Below are 23416 nucleotides of genomic sequence, written 5' to 3' on the forward strand. Positions count from 1 at the left end.
CTAACAGACAAAGAAACAAATATGATATAGCCCTATTTATACATCACAACTAATCGCTAGATTAGTTCGATCTGATTTGCCTCTGTCATCTCTTAATTTTTTTTTTTTGTGCAGCCGTGCACGAACCTAAGGTGGGGTGATTCACTGGATTATACTGGAGTACTATCCCACATACAATCATTTGCACATCCCCATAACTGACGGCAGCCGTGCCTTTCACTTAATCTTCCCCTCACGTAATTATTGCGTGCGTGCGTGCTTAAAGCATCTTTTCTGGTTGTTAAGAACTGTTTGGAGGCGGTGACTTCCGCTACTTACACGTGTGCGATCAGAGAAACGGGGCAGAAAGGAAGTGAAACTTGCGTGGTTTGTTTAGGCTGCAGTGATGGCATCTACTAGGTAAGAGCCTGAAATCGCAAGTGATGCATCCCCCATTAATTTGGTGAACTATGGCAATTTATGGGTTGGGCACCTAACGAGAAGCGGGTCCTTGGCTAGTACATAGGCCGCGTTGTTGGGTAGTCTGGCCTTGTTTCTGTGTGTGTGGATACATCTATTACAGGGGAATTTTCATTAGTGGGGTTCGGTTTGAGGGTTGGTAGTAAAATAGGGGTTTACCTGGATTTTATCATGGTATTGAAAAATGTATTTTCTTTGTACTATAAAATATGCACTCTCTGGGGTATAAATATCATGATGTGTAAAATGTGGAGTACAACATTACAGGTGATAATACTCATAGCAGCCAATCAGATGCTTTTGCTTTAGTTTTCTAACTGTTGAAATTTGATTGCTGATTGGTTGCCCCGAGCAACATCACCGGTAATGCTTCACTCCACTTTTTACAAAGAATGATAAATATATCCTTGAAAGTGATACTGACACAAAAATACTTTTCAAAATATGAATGTACTATAGTAATTGCTAATCCTAATGGACTCCTGCTGCACAAATATGGCAGCCCCCTCAGATAGGTAATGTAAAAGCATCAGGAAGTACTTTTATGGCAAAATTGTAAAGTTCATTCAAAGACAAAGTGATTATATATTTAAAACCAGTTTAATTTTAGGTGTCTATCTCTTAATGTGCAGGTTTTACCTTGTTGTAATAAGGTGAAACTAATTGCATTGCAAAATTGTCTTCTATTGCTCAGTCACTCTGGCCTTTCTGTCCTTAAAGGAAACATTGTGTGAAAGTTCCAGTGCGTTATACTCTGAATATAGGATTGTAACCTACATATTAATATACATAGTGAGTTAGGTTAAAAAAAAGACACGTCGGTCAAGTTTAACCTTAATGCCCATATTTAACCTCCCTAACTGCTTTTTGATCCAAAGGAGGGGGGGGGGGGGGAAAGCTATCTGAAGTCACACTAATTTGCCCCAGAGTTCTTACCTGACTCCAAAGAAGCAAATGGACCAGTCCCTGGATCAACTTATACTAAGAGCCATCTCCCATAACCCTGTGTTTCCTCATTTGTTAAAAAGCCACCCAACCCCTTCTTAAAGCTATCTAAGGTATCAGCCAGTAGAACTTTTCAGGGAGGGAATTCTATAACTTCACAGCGCTCACAGTAAAAAAATCCTTTCCAGATATTTAAACGGAACCTCCTTTCTTCTGATCGAAGTGGGTGCCCTCGTGTCAGTTGAAAGGACCTACTGGTAAATAAAGCATTAGAGAGATTATATAATCCCCTTATATATTTATATGTAGTTATCATATCACCCCTTAAGTGCCTCTTCTCCAGTGTAAACAACCCTTACTTGGCTGGTCTTTCTTCATAATTGAGACTTCCCATACCCTTTACCAGCTTAGTTGCCCTTCTCTGGACCCTCTCTAATTCAATAATGTTCTTTTTAAGCACTGGAGACCAAAACTGAATGGCATTTTTTAGATGGGGCCTTGTGCTCTATAAAAGGGAAGAATAACCCCCTCCTCCTGTGAATCTATGCCCCTTTTAATACAGCTCAAAACCTTCTTTGCCCTTGCAGCTGCTGGGACTGCTGCAAGTGCAGTCCCATTAAAGTGAAGTAAACATTTTTTTTCTATCTTTAAAACTAAACAAATCCCAGAATAACATACCTTAGTCCCAGCATTAAGTCTGATCTGATTTATAAGTTGAGATCTCTAGCGCCTTTCTTCTTCTTCCTGGTACAGTGTGAAGCCCTGCCCCCTCTTCCTTTGCCACTTCTACATAGTAGTCGAAGACCAGAGCCATCTGTGCATGACTGATGGTGAAGAAGCTTTCTGGGAATGCACAGAGGAGCAGAAGCCAGTGTGCAACAGTAGATTTTCTTTGTGTGCCCATACATAACTGATGCACAAAGGTATGAAACATACCACGGTCCTAAGCGCTTTAGATAAAGTTCCAGTGGAGTACTGTAATGACTGTGATACTGCTGCTCCTCTTACGAATATAACCCCTTTGACCGGGTCTCAAACGTGTCCAGAAAAGTGTGAAGGGAGCGCATGTATAAAGTGAAACAAAACAACTGATAGTGTGATAACGTTTTGAAACTTTGTTCAAATAACTAAACCAATCACCTTATTGTGTGTTAAACAAATTACTATGTCCACCACTGTGTGCAGTGACTCAAAAGGCTCACCAGAGGGCGACGGAATCAAGCTCAACAGTAGGAGACCAGGTTAGATGTAGGCAAATCCCCAGTTCAAACGGAAAGAGGGAAAAAACCCCAAATAGTGTAAAATCATTTACTATAAAATTTCTGCTAAAAATAAAACTACTTACAGACTGTAGAAAGTAATCAGGCAAAGAAACTCAAACATACATAACTGCCTGACTCACTGTGCATTCCCAGAAATTTCAACTTCTAAATCAAAAATTGGGTTAGACTAGATGCAGGGATCAACAGCTAGGACAACCTGAAAGGGAACTGCAGCCTGTCTTTGCTTGTGTGACTGCACGGCTGTGACTCCCCTCTTACTGTGCTTTGGGCAGGGACCATTAGGACTCGCCCATTCATTTGAAACACAGAGAGGGACCTGAGGAACCATTGGGAGCTCCAATAAAGGACCATTTTTTTTAGTCCAAAGTAAAACCAGAACCATATATTTTTTGACTGCCTACAAGATTAGTTTTTTTTTTCCTCATCCAATATGTCGCCTTTAAGATTCTCTCAGATGGTGAAAGTTCGACCTCTCTGCAAGTCTTGGGAAATCAAGATGAAAGAACGCCAGGAAAAAAAAATGGTTAAAGAATTTGCTAAGCAACTGAAGGAGGAGAAACTGCAGAAGTCAGAAGTATGTATCTCTAAACAAAACAGCATTATCAATTTTAAAGAAATTAAAATTTATAAGTTTCTTGGTGGTAATGGCACACAAGATATTATTATTATTTTATCATACGGATATTCTTATTTTGGCCTATACAATATAAATAAATCAATAAGGGCTTGCACTTAAAACAGTTGAAACAGGTGGTATTATCAAAAAGCAATACCTTTTATAAAGTGTTTTTGATAATGTCGCAAACCACACAATGTTATTCATCTATTTCAACACATTCAAATACATATAATACATACCACCCATAAGTACAAGAAGACTAAAACAGAAGGGGAGTGGATACCCTGGCCAAAATGAAAACGCCCCCTATCTGTTTTATTCTTCTTGTAATTATGGTGGTATGTATTATATTTCAACACATTCAAATACATATGTACAACATATTTGTGCTGTTTGTGACATTTTCAAAAACTGTTAAAAAGATATTGCTTTTTTGCTAATACCACCTGTTTGAACTGCGTTTTTTTTTGAGTGCAAGCTCTTTTGGATTTATTTGCATTCTAATTTACCTGTATGGGGGTATTTTGTGGCTTTATTGCACCATACCTTATTCCCTATTTACTAGCGTGCCCTCCATTAATCCATATTGTTGACCTATAAAATATACTATAATAGTGAGTCATAGTTTTTAGCATTTAGTTTTACCATTTTGGCTTAATATACATCCTGGGAAATTAGCTTTATTTTAAATGTTTTTGTTCCTGTCAAAAATACATTACATGATGTGGTTACAGTGGGTATACATTCATTAAAGGAGAAGGAAAGGCTAATAAAGAGTTAATCTCAAGCTGCAGGCAGACCTTCAGTTGTCTCAATAGTGCCCTTAAGTCACCCCATATTTGACCTGTTCAGAAGATCTGAAGCCAAACAGGAAGCAAAAAGGCTGAGCTGTGTAAAGAAAGTTCCCATAATACCTCACTCCTGCACAGACATGCAGTCCAAGTGAACAGGCTCAGTTAGTAAGACTTTTAGCATACTTGAGGGGGGGGGAACAGGAAAGAGCAGAGAACAGAAAGCTGCATGTCTGTGCAGCGTTTCTGTGAGTGCTTATGGCTGTATTTACATAGACCTTTCTGATAAAGCTGATTATTTTTTTTTTTTTTTTTTTATTAAACTTCAGGCGTTTATTAGTTTGGTTTCACAGTGTCAATATATACAATGCATAAGTAACAGTATTGCAGTATTAGTTACACATTAATAGTATTGTAAGCCTTTATCGCTTACTATAGCATAACAATAATACATTATAGTTCAACACATTTGAGTTGTAAACAATCCACCCCCCCCCCCCTTAGCATATCACAGTGAGTTGCAACTTAGATAGCCCAGTCTAGCCATTTGTCCCATATTTTGTAGTATTTTTTGGGGCTACCCCTTTTCCGATAGATAAGATTCTCCAGGGTGGATATACGTTTGATTTCTAGAACCCATTGGGAGTGGTTGGGGGGTGTGGGCTGCTTCCATTTCCTTGTAATGAGCTTCTTTGCTGTTAATAGTGCTTTGTTAATAAAGGTGCTTTGATGCCATGTGTATGACTCTTGTAATCCTATACCAAACAAGGATACCCGCGGTGTTCTGGGGAGTTGTATTCCCAGCACTGTCTATGGTATAAAGGAGGCTTGTTGTATACCACATCTAGGACATTCTGAGGAGGATCCTGTGTAATTTAGCAGGGTAATAATAGGCTCTATGGAGAAAATATAGTTGGATCATGCGATCTCTATAGTTCAACGATATCAGTAAAGAGGATTCCAACAACTGGTCCCATTCGTCATCATCACGTCTGCCCATATAACCACCTCATTTATCTCTAAGGGTTTTGAGGGGCTGCTTATGCAGTTTAGCATGAAGTTCTTGATATAAGTTAGAAATGAGGCCTGTAGTTGAGCTTTGTTGTAAACGATCAGTTAGCGGGTATTGGGCTAGGAGGATGGTGTTTTTATTGTTTTGTGATTTCAAACATTTTTTAACTTTGATGTATTTCAGCCATTGATGTGCAGGTAAGTGAAATTGCTGCTTGAGAGTTTCAAAAGGAACTACAGAGCCTCCTTGCCAAACACCACATATGGTGCAAATGCCACACCTTTCCCATACGGGGTTGCCCCCTAATTTAACTAGGTTTGGAAAGTATAGATTTTCCCATAGGGGGGTCTGGGCTAGCATATTTTTAATTTGCATAATGTGCTGCATTTTTTGCCAAATTTGACGTATGTGCAACAATAACCTGATTGGGGTAGGCTATTGGTGTTGGTCCTTTGATAAGCAACCACTGAAAGGGGATATGGGTGGTCCCTAGCAAGGTTTTATATTGATGATGCAGTGACTGGTGCTTTGTATCCTCAGCCCAGGATGCTATATGGCTTAGTTGAGCTGCCATGTAGTATAGATATATATTTGGGAATGCTGCCCCCCATGGGGTTTGCTTTTAATTAGGGTATTTAGACTTAAGCGGTGGCGAGTGCCTGCTCATATAAACTGCCTGAATATTGTATCGCGGTAAAAACCCTTTTTTGATAACACAACACGCTTGTAGGAGGGCGTACGTTAGTTTGGGGAGAAGTATCATTTTAATCAGGTGTATGCTGCCCATGGGGCCAATTAGGAGAGATTCCCAGGCTTTAGTTTTCTTTTGTATGAAGTCTTTAACCGGCAGTACATTCAGGTTATAGTATTCTGATAGGGGGAGTTTAATTACAATGCCTAGGTAGGTAAATCCGTGGACTATAGGGAAGGGTATATTTGGTTGGTTATATGGCAGTTGTTGCGGGTCTACTGGCAAAATGACCATGCCGGAGATTTGGCCAAACCTGGAGGTTATATTTGTCAATGTTGTTAGAAGGTCCAAGGTCACCCAAGTAGATTAGTGTCATCTGCATAAAGTTGCATGCGTTCTTCCCTATTACCAAATACAGGGCTGTGGAGTCGGTAGATAAATTCTCCGACTCCTCAGTTTCTGATACTTCCGACTCCTCTGTTTTTAGTATGCGAATGTATTTTATACATCCAGGAAGTGGAAGGGGCACTTACAACACAACTGAACTGATAATAAACTGATAGACAATTTTATCTATACTCCTAATGATTTCCCTAGAATCCCATAATCATGTTTAAAGTTTAAGCTAACATTACAGCTGAATTACAGCAGTTTTTCAAATGTTTTAAAGCTTCAGTTTTAAAGGAACAGTAACACCAAAAAATAAGAGCTTTAAAGTAATAAAAATATAATGCACTGGTAAAACTGGTGTGTTTGCTACAGTAAAAAACTATAATTTATATAATAAGCTGCTGTGTAGCCACGGGGGCAGCCATTCAAGCTGGAAAAAAGGAGAAAAGGCACAGGTTACATAGCAGATAACAGACAAGTTCTGTAGAATACAATTGTGTTTTATGTTATCTGCTATGTGCCTGTGCCTTTTCTCCTTTGAATGGCTGCCCCCGGGGCTACACAGCAGCTTACTTACTGTATATAAACTATAGTAGGGTTTCTGTAGCAAACACCCCAGCTGTACCAGTGCAGGAATGGCTGCCCCCGGGGCTACACAGCAGGGTATTTATATAAACTATAGTAGGGTTTCTGTAGCAAACACCCCAGCTGTACCAGTGCAGGAATGGCTGCCCCCGGGGCTACACGGCAGGGTATTTATATAAACTATAGTAGGGTTTCTGTAGCAAACACCCCAGCTGTACCAGTGCAGGAATGGCTGCCCCCAAGGCTACACAGCGGGGAATTTATATAAACTATAGTAGGGTTTCTGTAGCAAACACCCCAGCTGTACCAGTGCAGGATTGGCTGCCCCCGGGGCTACACAGCGGGGTATTTATATAAATTATAGTAGATTTTCTGAAGTAAACACACAGTGCAGGGCAGCAGCACAATATATTTTAGTTACTTTTATACACTTTCATTTTTTGGTGTTACTGTTCCTTTAAACTATTGACTACCCATTCCCTTCACGTATACAAGTATTTCTAGTACTGCAATTTTTTTTTTACTTAATTAGTTATCAGTGAGAGTTCGGCTGGGTTCCCAGTGGGCATTGGGTTCCCTGTAACAGAGGAACACGACGCAGTGGAGCTGCCGCACCTTAACTGTGCGTTACATCCCATTTAGTGAAGCATACAGTCAATGAAAAGCATGCTTCATGGTCACGCAACGTATTTGTTTATGCACTGCGTGCATTGGGCTTTATTCTTATAGCAGAGAAGTAATTAATTATGACTGTTTGTGAATTGGGACATTTAAACTTGCTTTATTTATTTTTTTTTATTCCCATTTAAATTTAGTCGGAGTCGGTTCATTTTTTGCCGACTCCGACTCCAGGTACCCAAAATTGCCTCTGACTCCACAGCTCTGTGTTCACCCAACAGCACTCCAATACTCATGCTTGTTTACTTCCCACATGTCTCTATCCCGTATTGATATGGTTTTTTGTCTCAAAACTTGTTGGTTGGCCTAAAAGTCTAAATATCTACCCCGTGGAATATCAGACCATGCTCCGCTAATAACTTGGCATGCTGATAAAGCAGAGATACTAGAATTCTTTCACATCAACCAAGACTCGGCCAGCCCCACAATAGTTTGGGACGCGTTTAAAGCATATATTAGGGGTATCCTACTTAGGGAAATTACTGCAGTTAAACGTGAAACAACACGAAGAGAGGAGGAATTAGAACAAATAGTAGAGACCTGTAAAATCGAGGCAGTACGTAGCCCTATACCTCCAACTACAAAATCTACAAATCGCTCAAACCAATTACTCTACTCACCTTGCCCAAAGGGCCAAACACAAACTTCTATTTACAAAGGCCTCTTACTTTGAGCAAGGTAAACGAGCAGGGAAGCTACTGGCCTATATCTCTAAAGTGAATAGCTCTCCCCCAGTAATAACCGGACTGACCGACCAACAAGGTATAAGGCACACCCATCCCACAGAAATAGCAACTCTTTTATCTAGATACTATGGCAATATCTACAGCACCCAGACTTCTGCTACAAGCATTGAAATTGATTCTTTCCTCAGGCCGCTGAGGTTACCCCAGTTAACAGTAGAACAGAAAGTCTCGAATCCGAACTCACCTTAGCTGAACTCTGTGAAGCTATTGATATTTTCCCCACAAGAAAGGCGCCCGGTTCTGATGTACTACCAATAGAAATTTATAAGAGGTTCAAAGAGGTAATAGCCCCGCATCTCCTTCAAAATGTTTAATTATGCCATAAAATCTGGTTCCCTCCCGCAATCCCTTTACGAGGCCTCTATAGTTCTATTAAACAAGCCAGGTAAAGATCCCACACAGATGGATGGTTAACGCCCAATCTCCCGCCTCACAGCAGACAAAAATTTTGGCTAAAATATTGGCACAAAGAGTTGCCAAGGCCCTTCCCATAATCATATCGGAAGATCAAATTGGCTTTATGGCAAGTAAAACAATGGCTTTAAATATAAGGCGGCTTTATTTGAACCTAGCTACCAAGCACGATAACTGGGGGCAACGGGCAGTAGCCGCTTTAGATATCACCAAAGCCTTCGATACAGTGGAATGGGGATACTTATGGCATACTTTACAACGGTTTAACTTTCGGCCCTCCCTTTGTAAGTGGATTAAACTTCTATATCATTCACCCAAAGCAGCTATAGTGGTAAATGGCTCAAGTCACAAACAGTTCTCGCTACAGAGGGGAACCAGACAGGGCTGTCCCTTGTCCCCCCTGCTATTTGGTCAGGGCTGTAGAGTCGGAGGCAATTTTGGAAACAGAGGAGTCGGAGGAGTCGGAGTCTTTATCTACCGACTCCACAGCCCTGGGTGAACATATCTCCAGCCCTCCGTTAGGCGCATTGTAGTAGTTAAGTAAGTTAGTAGCAGTACAGGGGGGTTGTGGGGATCGCTTACTAAGTCTGTCCAAATGGGACTAAGTACTGTATTGAAGTCACCTGCACATATAATTCGAGCCTGGGGTTGGGACGTGATAAAGGCCAGCAAGTGTTGAATACAGTCATCTGAGTATGGGAGAGGGATATAAACGTTAGCCAGCACGTAATTAGCTGCATTTATACGGGCATATATAAATGTATATCTACCCCGGGGATCTATTTTAACCGTAATAGGTTGAAAATTAAGGCTTTTTTTTTAACCAAGATAGAGACCCCTGCTGTGTAGGTAGAGTAGGCCGAGTGGTAACACCATCCCTACCATGATTTATTAAGTGTTATTTGTTTACTACCTGTAAGGTGCGTCTCTTGAAGCAATGTTATATCTGATTGTTGCTTTCTGACATAATCTACAACCAATTTATGTTTAATTGGGTCATTCAATCCCCTTCCATTCCAACTTAGCAGCGATAGACCCATTGTAGTGTCCCATAATAGCAATTAAGTGTAACATACATAATTCTAGCATCACTAGTACTGAGCAGCATTGTCGACTTTTTAGCCTGAATGAAATTAACATGAAGTAACTATTTGCAACCCTTAACCCAGATGTGAGGTATAGTAGTAGCGTAGGCATATCATACAATAATACAGTTTTATAGCATCTTTCCTTTCCCTCCCTTTCTGCTTTGCCTGGAACTGTAAGCAGAATTATCCCCATAACTGTAATTAGTAATGTAAATATAGTATACTCAAATGGCGCCTGTAGGAGACGTGGGGGGGGGGGGTGGATAGTTCCAAAACCAGCTGGGCCCAATGGGCCTGTGCAGAACTGTTGCGGGTAAACCAATTGGAACCGCTCCGGTGGTCCATAGGATGCACACTGCCAACCTTATTAAAGCAGAAAAAGTACATCGATCCATTTTCCAATTGCGACTCATTTACTTGGTTTAAGTTGGGGTAGTTTTAGGCCTGTTCGCCTCCTTGAACGCCTGGTAAATTTTGACTTTCCAGCCACGCATTGGCCTCTTGCGGTGTAGTAAAGTTCACTTTTCCATTTGAGGAGATTCGAAGCTTAGCTTATTATAACATTGCATATTCGATTTTTGGCGCTCCTTAGCTTCCTTTTAACCTCATTGAATTTGAGGCGCTGCCTTTGTATCTCAAGCGAATAGTCTGGGTAAATGGCTATATTGCCGTTTTCATATGGGAGTTTTTTGCGTTTAATAGCCTGGCGATAAGGGCTTGGGCCGGGGGTCCTGGCGGTGGAGAGCGCATAGGGATACGGTGAGCGTGCCCGACAGAGAAGGTAGGTGTGAGTGCCTCTGCCCCAAACATGTCTAGCAGCCAGCGCTGAACAAAGTTTTCAGGAGACTCACCCTCCGCCCGTTCCGGAAAGCCCAGCAGCCTTATGTTGCGCCTCAGCCTGTTCTCCAAATTGTCTGATTTATTTTGCCAGGATTGGACCGCTGTTTGGAGATCTCTTATTTGGTTCGGAAGAGGTCTGTTTGCGTCCTTCAACTCACTTACACATTGTTCCACCGCCGCGGCCCTCTCTCTAATTTTTTGGACGTCATGTCAGAAAATAGAGAGCTCCATCGATCACGATACACTCAGACGCATGTGACACTGGGACAGGGAAACAAGGGGTTACACTGTCACCTTACACACAGGTTAGACACCCCCCAAACACACCACTGCCCCAAATAACTATTCGCTGCCACATCTATCATTACCAGCCGATAGAAACCTAAATATCTCCCTGCTCTCTACAACAGGTACTGTTTCCCAATACAAAAATGTATCGCACACTCTCTTACTGTAGTTAGGGTTAGCTTCTACTAATTCAAAAAGAGGGGCCTGGATAAGTTTTTGAACAAGCAGAATATCCAAGGCTATTGTGATACTAATATCTACATTTAGTATTAGTGGTTGTAAATATAGTTTATAGGTCAGTATAGGTTAGTGTGTGCTGGGTTTACTTAGATGGACTCTGGTCTTATTTTCAACCCTATGTAACTATGTAACAAGCACTCTAGCAGCCAAAGGGTCAAATTCCAGTCAAACACACTCTCCTGCTAGCAGTTAATTAGCATTTACACAGACAACTTTCCCTCTACACACAGACAAGAGGTTAGAACATTTTAGGCAAAAGCATTCATACAAGCACATGAGTTTGTTTTTAGAGCCAAAGGACAAGCCTTATTAAATGTTATTTAATTTTATATTAAATTTAATATTACAAAAGTAACCAGTGCATATAAAAAGATATTACAAAAAGACATACAAAACAAAATAAAAGGGAATAAAACAGAGAAACCTGATGTATGATACCAAGTTAGGAATTTCCTTTGTTTCCTCCTGAGGCAAGAGTTGTAAACTTGGGCACACACCCCCAGTAGAATTGGGACCTCAGGTATGCTGCTGTAGTAAGAGGGTCTTTTACCTATTAATCCCCTGCTGGGACCCTTCCTCATTACTGTATGCATGAGGGGGGAGTGCCCAGGAACTTGTCACTTATGACCCCCTGTAGAGGACTGCAATTCTCAGGCCAGTTTCTCGCTGATCTGTCAGGCTACCTCTTTGCTCATAGGGAGTGCTATATAAATTTTTTTAATTCTATTTTTCTTAATTTTTCTGTATTCTATTTTTTTTTTATAGATATCCACACATTTGCTCCACTTGTATGTGGCAGTCTATTGGTTGTGCACTTGTCATTTTTCGAATTTTTCTAATGGTCATTTTTCTAATATTGGGACATGTGAATCGGCCAGCATGTGGGTGCTCTAGGCGCTATTATATAGTACTATTCATCCTAGCAGGGTCAGCATTCTTGTGCGGCTGGTGAGCGTAAAATGGTTCATGGCATGGTTTACAATTGCCCTTCTTTGTTAATAGACGGCTACATCTTACCCTGCACCCGCGTCTGCTACAGCACAAAACTTACTGCAAATGGTGTGAGTTATATTTTTACCCCGTAAGTGGAGTGAGTTATAGTTACACCTTGTGCAAGTGACGCAATTTGCTCCAAATGATGATTGCAATTCGATACTATTCTCCCTGATTTGCCTGAGTCCTGCTGTTTTTGCTCTTTGTCCCTGATATGTCGTATGAACGTATTCCTTACACTTTGTTTAGATACTTCTTGAATATTCTTTCACTTGATACAGGTGTTAAAACCTAATAACCACATACGCTTAACACGTGTAACACTATTGTTTCCCCTATTTTCACTCCATTTTACTATATTTCTTTGCCCTTGTCTTGTTGTCTTGTATATAGTGTAAAGTTCAGGGGGTTAAGGGATTGTCCATGCACTAAGGCCACACCACAGCAGTTGAATAAATGTCCATTTATTACTGGATTACAACAACTTTTAAACAGTGTTTCTTCAGAACAGAGTAACAGCAGCTTCAGGTATAACAACACAGTAAATGAATTTGTATTCCCACTCAGGGTTTCAGCTCACCTAGAGTAGCCAGCTTTTTGATCCTCCAACAGGAGAGAGGTTTTCACACTCTTTTTCAGTTGCAGTCCTCACATGCACATACCAACCCCCATACTAAACTCCCAGGGCTCTTATTTAATTAGCTCTGGTGTGCACCTTAAAGGTACCTGAATAAAGGGGAAATATACCTGTCATCCAGACCCACCCCTGGAGTCCTGTACATATTCCCCCCTCCCCCCCCCCCCCGCCTCAACCCGGAGGAGGTGGAGGCACCACAGGTTCCTAAACAATGTACCCAGGACAGTGCATCTGCATTTTGGTGTAGTTTCCCGGGTCTGTGTTCTACAGTAAAACAGAAATCTTGGAGGGCTAAGAACCAACGTGCCACCCTGGCATTGGCTTCCCTATTGTTTCTCATCCAGGACTGGGGTGCATGGTCTGAGACCAAACGGAATTTCCTTCCAAGAAGGTAGTAGCGTAAGGAGTCCAGGGCCCACTTTATAGCTAGGCACGCCCTTTCAACTACTGCATACTTTTTCTCAGCAGGGGTCAGCTTCCTACTGAGGAAGGCTATCTGGGGTTCTTCCCCATTGATATTCTGTGACAGCACAGTTCCAAGGCCAACATCGGATGCATCTGTCTACACTACAAACTCTCAAATAAAATCCAAAAATGGGGTGGTGGCACAATGCAGACTTAAGTTCTTTAAAGGCCTGTTCTGAATTGTCATTCCACTTAATCATGACAAAATTCCGACCCTCAGTCAAGTCTGTCAAAGGAGCATCCAGGGTAGCAAAATTGGGCACAAACCGTCTGTAATAGCCCACTATGGCCAAGAAGGCCCTTACCTGTCTCTTAATTAGTGGTCGAGGCAAATTCAGAATTGCCTCCACTTTGTTTTATTGGGGTTTTATCATTCCCCTTCCTACAATGTACCCTAAGTATCGGACTTCCTCCATCGCTATGGCACATTTTTCTGGATTTACGGTGAACTCACCTTTTTTTTAAGGAGTCTAGCACTGCTTGGACTTTTGACAGGTGGGATTCCCAATCAGTACTGAAAATTACAATGTCATCTAAGTAAACTGATGTGAACTTAAAGTGAGGGCGCAATAATTTGTCCATTTCCCGTTGAAAGGTAGCCGTCGCTGTCTGAAGCCCCAAAGGCATCCTTTTATACTGAAATTGCCCTTCTGGGGTAGAGAAGGCAGTTTTCTCCCTAGCATCTAGGGTTAGAGGTATTTGCCAATACCCTTTAGTAGGATCAAGGGTGGTGATAAACCTGGCTGGTCCTATCCTCTCAGTAAATTTGTCAACCCGGGGCATAGGGTAGGCATCGAAGTTGGATACCTCATTCAACTTCTGGTAATCATTACAAAACCTTATAGTCCCATTGGACTTGGGGATTAGGACAATTGGACTTGACCAGTCACTCTGTGACTCCTCGATGACCCCAAGTTCCAACTTTTTCTTTATTTCTTCCAAGACTGCGAGCTTCAGGGATGCAATATGGTTTTACACAGACCTTTACATTGGGCTCAGTGATAATATCATGCTTTATGACATTGGTAAGCCTGGGTATGCCAGAGTAAATATTTTTCTATCCTTAACTTATTGAGTCTGACACTTTGACAAGGCAGAAGTGACTTATGCTATCTTGAGCCTCAGAGCTCGCAGTAGCCCCAGCAGACACTTGTTCCCTTTCTCTCCAGGGTTTTAACAAATTAACATGGTAGATCTGGTAAGGTTTCCTTTTCCCCAACCTTTTCAACAATTTCAAATAGCCCTTGCCACTATGCTAGAAACTTACTCTGTACCGTAGGAATGAGTACAGCCACTCTGTCTCCAACCTGGAAATGTCGTATTTTGGCTGACCAATTATACACTCTACTTTGGGTTTCTTGGGTCTGGAGATGCTCTTTGACCATTGGCTTTACATTACCAATTCTTTCCCTCATTTGGGCAATGTGCTCTACTACACTTTTATAGGGAGTGGTCTCACTTTACTATGTTTCTTTTACCAAATCAAGTTAACCCCTGAAGTTGACGCCCATACACCAATTCAAAGGGTGAGAATCCCGTAGAAGCTTGGGGTACTTCTCGAATGGCAAAAAGCAAAGCAGGAAGCAGGCAATCCCAATCCTTCCCATCCTTCTGTACTACCCTCTTTAGCATTGTTTTCAGGGTTTTATTAACCCTCTCCCTGCCAAGACCGTAGCTCCTACGTGCTGGCATAAAAAGTCGCTATATGCCCAGCACATAGGAGCTACGTTTTCCATTAAGGGAGCGTGTTCTCTGCACTCACCGCAGAGACGCGCTTCCCGCCGCACATCCACTAGGCAACGAGCATACCGGATCGGACGCGTCCTCTTGCCCCTCTGATTGCCCCTGGAATGACCCCAAGGCGCAGCAACGTCATCAGGACGTGCCTGCAGCATGGGGTATTTAAAGCCAGCCCCAGGAGCCACCCCCTCACTCGTGCAGCCCCCTGCGACCCTCCAGCACCGAGATCTGCCTTGCCTGCCCCCAGGTACCATTTTTGCACTATTATACACATCACACTAATTGTACATTTATTATTTATCTTTTTTTTTTTTTTTGTTGCTAATTTTACTTTTCCACTTTTTTTTTTTTTGCGCATGCAAACACTTACACACACACACACACACACACACACACATACACTCCTTTTGCAAGTGTGCACACCTACATATTTTTTACTTTGCTTTTATTTTCCATTTTTAGCCTTTATACACTCACTGTTTGATCAGTTTTATTTTATATTATTGATTTTATTTGTTTCATTGCTTTTTCAGTTCTGCGTTGTGCTTTATTTCTGTTATTACTTGTGTTAGCTTGATTTTGCAGTGTGACAAGTGATCAGGAACCCTGAACACAAGTCACACGGCATAATCTAATTTTTCAGTGATTTTCTGATTTCTAAGTTCTGCGTTATACTTTTATTACTGTTATATTGCTTCTGTTCTTGTAGTTTTTTTAGTGATTTTCTGCATTGTACTTTGATTAGTTATATTTCTTGTGTTACCTTTTGATTTTGCAGTGTGGGGAAGGGATTAGGAGACTGTCCACACAAACAGGGTAACTCCTCATGGTGATGTGCACACATGGTGCTGAGGAAAATGATAAAGTAGACAAATCTTGCTAAAACAAGAATTTTGCTGAGGAAAATGATGAGGTAGATTTTCAGACTTGATTGCCGTTTCCTGGGGCGAGGACTAGGTAGGGCCTCAAGGGGGGGGGGGGGTCGCCGTTGTCATCTGAGGATGGTGTATCCTGTGGAGTAATCCTCACGGGGTGGGGGCCCTCTTTAGGTGCATTGCGTGTATCCATTGGTTCCTGTCAGATGTCAGGACTGCGGTTCTGGTGATGTCTATCACGGTCGTGAGATCTCCGTATGGGGTGGTTCCCCCTTTCTTTGGAGTCTCGCACAATGTCTCCTGGTTAGGATAGAATAAGGTATTAGCAATAGAAGACTCAACAGCTACCGCGCAAGCTGCTAGCACCCACAGGTAGGCAGATATGCCTTGCGCAATGAGCGGTATCACCTTAAAGAAGTATGCTATGGGTCTTTAACTGTTTTCCGAATCTGGGCTAAGACTGCAACCATGGTCTTACATTTCCTGCAGTACAACACAAAGGCAGATTATAGTTAGGCAGACTGAGTATAGGTGCAGGTGCCAATACCCCCAGTAAATGCTTTAAATGCATTTGTGCCAGTTTCAGTCCATTGCAAATTGTCAGATTCAGAGTCTTTATGCTCCTTAAGACGCTTTCAAAATATGTAACAGTCTGGAATCCATTGTCTGCAAAAACCAACCGTGCCCAAGAATGTGAGCAATTGTTCCTTAGTTTGTGGTTTATTTATAGCTGTGATTAACCCACAGAGAGTGCAGGCAATTAGTCTCTGCCCATGTGATAGCAAGAAACCCAAGTACTGTACAGATGGTTTGCAATACTGCACCTTTTTAATGATACCTTGTGCCCCTCCTCACACAGGTAATTCAGCAGTGAAATAGTGTCCTTTTCACAACTTTCTCTGTCTGCACTACACAACAATAAATCATCAACATATTGCAGGGGAGTTGACCCTGACTGATATCCCCAGCCCTTTAGAGATTCGCGGAGTACATGACCATAAATCACGCTGCTAGCGGCGTACTTCATTGCTAATTGCGCAAAGGTGATTGACGCCGATCGCACGTGAAGGCAAACAAGGGCCTTGTCTTCTCACTTACTGATATAAATTTAGGGAATGCCTACCATTCTATGACACTGTAGTATGTTGAGTCTGAAGGTGTAGAGGTAAGTAAGGGGTTAATGTCTGTTACAACGGGTACCATTGGGTGTATGAGTTTGTGGATGGCCCGTAAATCTTCTCTTGATAAAGGGATACTGTTTTTGATAAACAGGTGTGTGGGTCTTTAAGAATGCTTTGTAGGGGGTACAAGACACTCATACTACGTTGATTTTTTTTGATCTAATGGACAAATGTCCGGACAATAATATAATTGTGCCATATGTCCTCTAATATTCTCTGAAACCTTCTTGTTTACAGGCTAATACAACTTAGACCATAATCCTTCCATTTCTACAGGCATTAACCCTGACACATATGTCTAAGATAAATAAGGCATGAGGCTATGTATTAGAGGAGTTGTATCAGAACTGTTTAATACAGAAAAGGATATAAGTTGTTATTGCACGGATGCAAGTGTTCCTTCCAGGACTGGGATCTTTTGTAGTGGGAGGTGTGGTTCCAAACAAATTTCTTTAGCATCATTTAGTCCTCGAGCTGCAGTTCCCTCAGTGAAGGTTGGATCTGGAACAAAAGAGAACACCTAACCATGCACTTTAGTTAGTTCACAAGTCAATTGAGATACCAAATTAGTTAAAGCATCAGAGTGTAATTGCAGCTGTTGGGGAAAGTAACACCTTAATCTGGGAGCTGACTGAAACAAAATTTTGAAGGCGACAAGTTTACAGTCCCCCCTTAATCGGTATCTAACACTGAACAGAGCTACAGGCAATTTGTCAATAAATTTCTGACTTGGTTTTGTTCGTCTTGTTCACACTCTAACATCCCTTCCATGGGGTGGCAAGCACACTCCACGGGTAAGTATCTGCTGGAAATAGCATTTTCCCAAATCTGTATTCTACTTTTCCCTAAATTTTCTTGTCCCACAGGGAAATGGACATTAAGCTGGTAGCACAGAATGTCCGGAACACTGGGCATTACACGTTTCCTACCCAGGTAAACTTCAGGATACCCCCCTTCCGTGATATTAGCTAGTCGCCACCCCCCTTCTGTAATACCAATCAGAAGTCCACATACACAATTATTACACAACATATCTTCCCCGTGCAGTGTACTAGATAAACCCACCAAAGTTAAGATATTCCACACACAAGCGCAATCCAGTGTAATTATCCCCACTCCAGCATGCACACCGTTCAGCTGGAATGTAGCTATTAACCCCTCTTATGCCTGCACATAAGAGTCCTCCTGTCACTGACCTTCACGGGCACAACTTCGGACGGTTAACAGAGACCAATTACAGGGAGACAAAAGAAAACATAAATCAGGCAATAAATACCATGTACAGGTTCAGTTAATGGGCTGCAGGCAAGAGTAACCTGTCTTTGATGGCTGCCAGGAAGCCACTGGGGACTACGGACTAATTCACAATAGGATATGGGGATGACACAGTAAAGAAACTAAAATCTAAGTTCCCACCGTGTCCCGGAGATCAATCTCTGTCCCGTCCCGTGTCAACTGTTTGGCATCCTTATATTTGGCTTAAAGGCAGACAGGACCTGCAGTCTCACGTTGGGCTTAAATTTTTTAAAGACATAATCGGTCCTCACGGTATTTATTCCTGTTCAAATTAGTTCAGCAAAGCGCGTGGGTGCGCACCGAAAGAATCATACTGACACCAGGTTCAGTATTCCTTGCAAGTTTTATCATGAATGTGTGGTGGTAATTTCTTAGAAATTTTATTTCATTTATTTTCAACTCCTTATAATGAAACTTAATTGCAACAATTCCGAAAAAGCAAAAACCTTATTAGCTCAGTCAGAGGTATTCCTTAATGTTGCAATAAATTTTAGATGACCGGTTTAAAATATAACATTTACTTCTAAAGACAATAACAAAGACACAACACAGACAAACAGTAATTCATCCAACAGTATCGCAAAAAGAGACCTGTGCCTACCCCTCCTTTAGAGGCTTATCTTTAAGTTTACCAAAAAAACTCCTTATAACCTTTGGTTACTTCCCACGATTAACTCTTAATGCCGTTAATTTCCAAAAAAATATAAGCACGCTTGGCAAAGCAAAGTCGTCGGGGCTGAACGGAGATCAAGGTCCCAACAATACCCACAACGACACGCGATAACGCTTAATGCCCTGCGTGTTTATGTGAACATTTATATATATTACAGTACAATATTGGCAGATAGAGAAAAATAAGAAAATCCCTTAAGGAGGCTCCCAGTCAAATACCAACAAACCAACTTGAGCGGCCAAATTCCTGCTCCTTCAGCAGGCTATAAATCAACCTCTATAAATCCTGCGCTCCTACAGCGCAAACAAAAAAAACCTTGCGCTCTCAGCAGCGCAATAAATTACCTTGCGCTCTCAGCAGCGCAATAAATCACCTTGCGCTCTCAGCAGCGCAATGAATTTCTTCTAGGCAGACTCCGATGGTTGCTGCCAAAATACAGATGTGGCGGTGCCGCAGCCAGACAGAGTAAAACTCAAAATTAATAGTTATACTCACCCTTCCAGCTGACACCACACTCCTGGTACCATAAAACTGTAAGGTTCCTGACCGCCGATCTTAGATTTAGTAATCCGTGGGAGCCCTCTTACCAGGACAAAGGTGTATACGGGGACAAGAACGACACAACTCCAATGGAAGTTCAAACTTGTCCAGTTTTTTCTTAAGTGATCATAGAATTTATACCCCTTGTGTACGTACAGAAACAAAGGAATCATTATAAAATAAAGATGGAGTAGAACCTCATTTATCTTCAAGGATGGCTAATGCAGGACAGGAATTTTTAAGGAGGACACAAGGAGTAGAAGAGGCGTTAGTGCACAGATAAGATTAAGTTGTTTTTAAACCATGTATTTCGTAAGGTGAAAGCTGTGCAAGGGTACTATTTGGGAAAAACAACTATTATGGGATGTTCAAACATTGGCTGTTTGCTGTTACAAAATAGAGATACATTTCTAAAATTGAGTATGATATGCTAAGCATCAAAGTGTATCAAAGTATCAAAATACATGCATATATGAATATATGATTATATGAATATAGGATATTATATCAAACCTTACATTAATGTAATCGTTCTTGGAAAAAAACACAAAATAAAAGTACTTTTTTCTTTAACTTTTTTTTTTTTTTTAAACACATTTCACTCAAAAAAATGTTAAATCTCCAGAAAAAGTACAAAATTTCATTACAATGTTCAAGCCCAATTTGTTACTATATATAACATGCTTTATTTCATATAGATTTTTTTGTCAAGAAACTGAAGCAAATGTAATGAGTGCAAAATGTCTAAAAATGGCTTGGCAGTAGATGTTCACTTTTGGGACAAATCAGCTGGCAGTGAAAGGGTTAAACTTCTCGACCAAGCCATCTGGTTGAGGGTGATAGACGGATGTCCTTAGCTGTTTAATTTGGAATAGCTTACATAAGTCTGCCATCACCTTTGACATGAAGGGCGTGCCTTGGTCAGTTAGAATCTCTTTGGGAAACCCTGTCCTTGTGAATATATGAAATAGCTCACAATCAATACATTTGGATGAGGTATTCCTTAAAGGGATAGCCTCAGGATATCTTGTAGCATAATCAACTATAACCAAAATGTATTTGTGTCCCCGGGCTGACTTCACCAAGGGACCTACCAAGTCCATAGCAATCCGGTCAAATGGCACTTCAATTATTGGGAGTGGTACCAAAGGACTTCGAAAGTGTGAAACAGGGGCAGTTAACTGGCATGTGGGGCAGGAAGCACAATACCTTTTTACTATACATGCCTCTGTTTTCTCCGCTCCCAAATGCCCCCCAAGTGCATTATTATGTGCTAAATTCAGCACAATCCTTCTATATGACTGGGGAACTAGTAACTACTCAACAATCTCGTTTCGGGACTTGGTGACACGATACAGGAGGTCGCCATTAACCACAAAATGAGGAAATTGCTTATCAAACTCAGGTTCGCGTGGGACCCCATTTACCACCACTACTTGTTCTCTGGCATGTACCAAAGTGGGATCTTGCATCTGGGCAGTGCTAAACACTCCCCTAGAGACATCTAAGTCTGGAACCCCTCAGAGGTTAGCTCAGTCTCCTGGCTTGATTCCTTAGACACAACCTTTTTATCATGCACACTTTTTGACATTTCATGATACAAAACATTTTGTTCTGACCGTTCCACATGATCCCCTTCTGGTAAGGGTGCAGTGAAAGTGTCATTTTTACCTGTAACCTGTATTGGTTCAGACTCTTTCATTTGTACTTTTTCCCACAGTTCCCAGAATAATGGACAATCTCGCCCAAGGATAACTTGGTGCACCAGCTTTTTTTTACCACCCCCACCTCATGAGTGACAGTGCCTCAAGCAGTGGCAATTGTCACTGGCAATAGTGGATATGTCAGAGTGTCCCTGTGTATGCAAATTACACTAAGTTTTTGCACCCTGATGCATCTTCTTGGACACGCCTCCTTGCACAAATGTAACCATACTCCCCGAGTCTAACAGGGCTTTACCAGGAACATTGTTCACATACACTTGACATTCAAAACATCCCTCCGACACAGCTGGGCGTGTAATTCAAACCCGTTGAGCATAAAAGGATACTCTCCGTACGGCACCACACTGCATTGGTTCCTCTTGTAAGGGACACTGAGCCCGCATGTGTCCCCAGGCCTCGCCCCGCTAACACTGTACACCCCCAGACCTCTGGGGTTTTGTGGGGCCTGGCTCTGATACAGGAGGAGCTGCTGAAGATACCCTTTCGCTGTCTTTTATGCTGGTTCCAGGGTTCCACAGAGGCCCTCCTCTTGAGGTTGTAGGTGATCTCATCCCACGTGAAGCAGACTCCCGGCGACTGGCAGGTGCAAGTAGCGACAGGGTATCTCTCCACCATCTCGACTAGTCGCTCTGCTGTTTTTGGGTCTCCGTGGCTCACTCACCTCTGGAGGTCAAAGGGAAGAGACCGCAAATATCAGTCCAACACAACCTGCTCCACAATTTGGCCCGACATGGATTCAGGCTGCAGCCATTTAGTCACTAGCTGTACCAGATCATGCATCTGGGAACGAGGGGAAAGATTTGCTTGAAAAGTCCAGTTGTGCATCTGCTGGGCTCTAACTGCTGTAGTTACACCAAGGCAAGCCAGAATCTCCCCTTTAAGTTGTTTATAATCCATGGCATCCTGAGGAGAAAGGTCATAGTAAGCCTTTTGAGGTACAATGGACAGGAAAGGAGCAATGAGGCCAGCCCATTTATCCTGGGGTTACTCCATGCCTGGCAGCGCAGGCATGCTCCTGCACTGCCAAGCTCGCAAGCAGGACTGAAAGGGCATGCAGTAGTTCTGCCCCCAGTCCACTTACATAGAAAGCCGGTCTAAGGGGTATGCGGGAGCGCTGCCTGGACCAGGCTAACCAATCGGCGTCAAAGGAATGCTTCAGCGCTGCCATGGCAACACCCGTAACACGCCACCAGAACCACTTTAGTGAAGCGGCGATCCTACTCCCAGCACATCTAAACAGAGCATTTTTCAGATACGGCGCCATCTCTGCTTTCGCGCGCAGATGCGCCAACCGGAACTTCCGGTCACCAGCGCGCCGCACACTTCCTCTCTGCACGGAGAAAGCAGGCGCAACACGGGCAGTTCAGAAAGGCCCCTAGGCAGTGCAGGGTTCATATTAAAGGTGCTATAAGACCTCAAGCCTCACAGGTACGGCAGGCACAGCACCTCTTTTCCCATACACTTTACTACTCACTCTCTCCTGCCCACATACTACTGGGTACTAAATAGCCTAACATGGCCTCTGAAGTAGGCAACTCTCCTAAGACAGACACAGCAGATCTGCCACAGGCTATAGACCAAACTCAGGGAATGGGCAAACGTCAGACCAAGCATGCTAGGCCCAAGGAACAGACCCTAGAAAGTAAAAAGAGCAGACTTTCACCGCAGCATGCAGAAAGCGCAGCTGAGATACCTGACTGATTCAAACCTTTTCAAACCACCTTGCTAGGTATTTCCTTAGAGAAGATTTCTACAATGCAAATCCCACACCAGGGTACTTCATCAGACAAATCAGGTACACATGGCCCAACAACCAGTACCATGACTAACCCTGCACAACCAGAAACAGGTGGCTATACCTCGGATGAGGATAACCCAGCCTTCAGCGATTCTGACGGCGCAGACCCAGTCACTCACCCAACTGATTCATCCCATAGATACCAAGCAGAAGCAGTTAACATTCTACTAACAGACATGTTTCAGACGCTAGACATACAGAAGGAAGTAAAGGAACAAAAGACTTTAGATAAAATCTTTGGGTCAGCTCACAGATGCCAAAAACATTTTCCTGTACATGAAACTGTACAAGAACTTAGAGTGGAAAACTCCGGATCGTCGACTATACAAAGACAAGAGGATGGACATCCTGTATCCTTTCGACCAGTCACACAAGGACTTGTGGGACAATATCCCAAAGGTTGATGCCCCTGTAGCTAGATAAGC

At 42.3% G+C, this 23416-nt stretch overlaps 1 protein-coding gene across 2 annotated transcripts in view; it reads left to right on the plus strand.

Annotated features, from left to right (window-relative positions):
- Positions 1-267: 267 nt before the first annotated feature.
- ccdc86 (coiled-coil domain containing 86) overlaps positions 268-23416 on the plus strand; it is a 41699-nt gene continuing 18550 nt past the window's right edge. The window contains exons 1-2 of one of the 2 annotated variants that reach the window (XM_004917124.4): positions 268-399; positions 3132-3261. In XM_004917124.4, coding sequence (XP_004917181.1) covers positions 386-399; positions 3132-3261 — 144 coding nt within the window. In that variant the 5' untranslated portion in view covers positions 268-385. The remainder of the gene's footprint in view (positions 400-3131; positions 3262-23416) is intronic. The other variant, XM_004917123.4, reaches the window with a different exon arrangement.

Source organism: Xenopus tropicalis, chromosome 7, assembly GCF_000004195.4.
Source record: "Xenopus tropicalis strain Nigerian chromosome 7, UCB_Xtro_10.0, whole genome shotgun sequence".
Lineage (NCBI taxonomy): Eukaryota > Metazoa > Chordata > Amphibia > Anura > Pipidae > Xenopus > Xenopus tropicalis.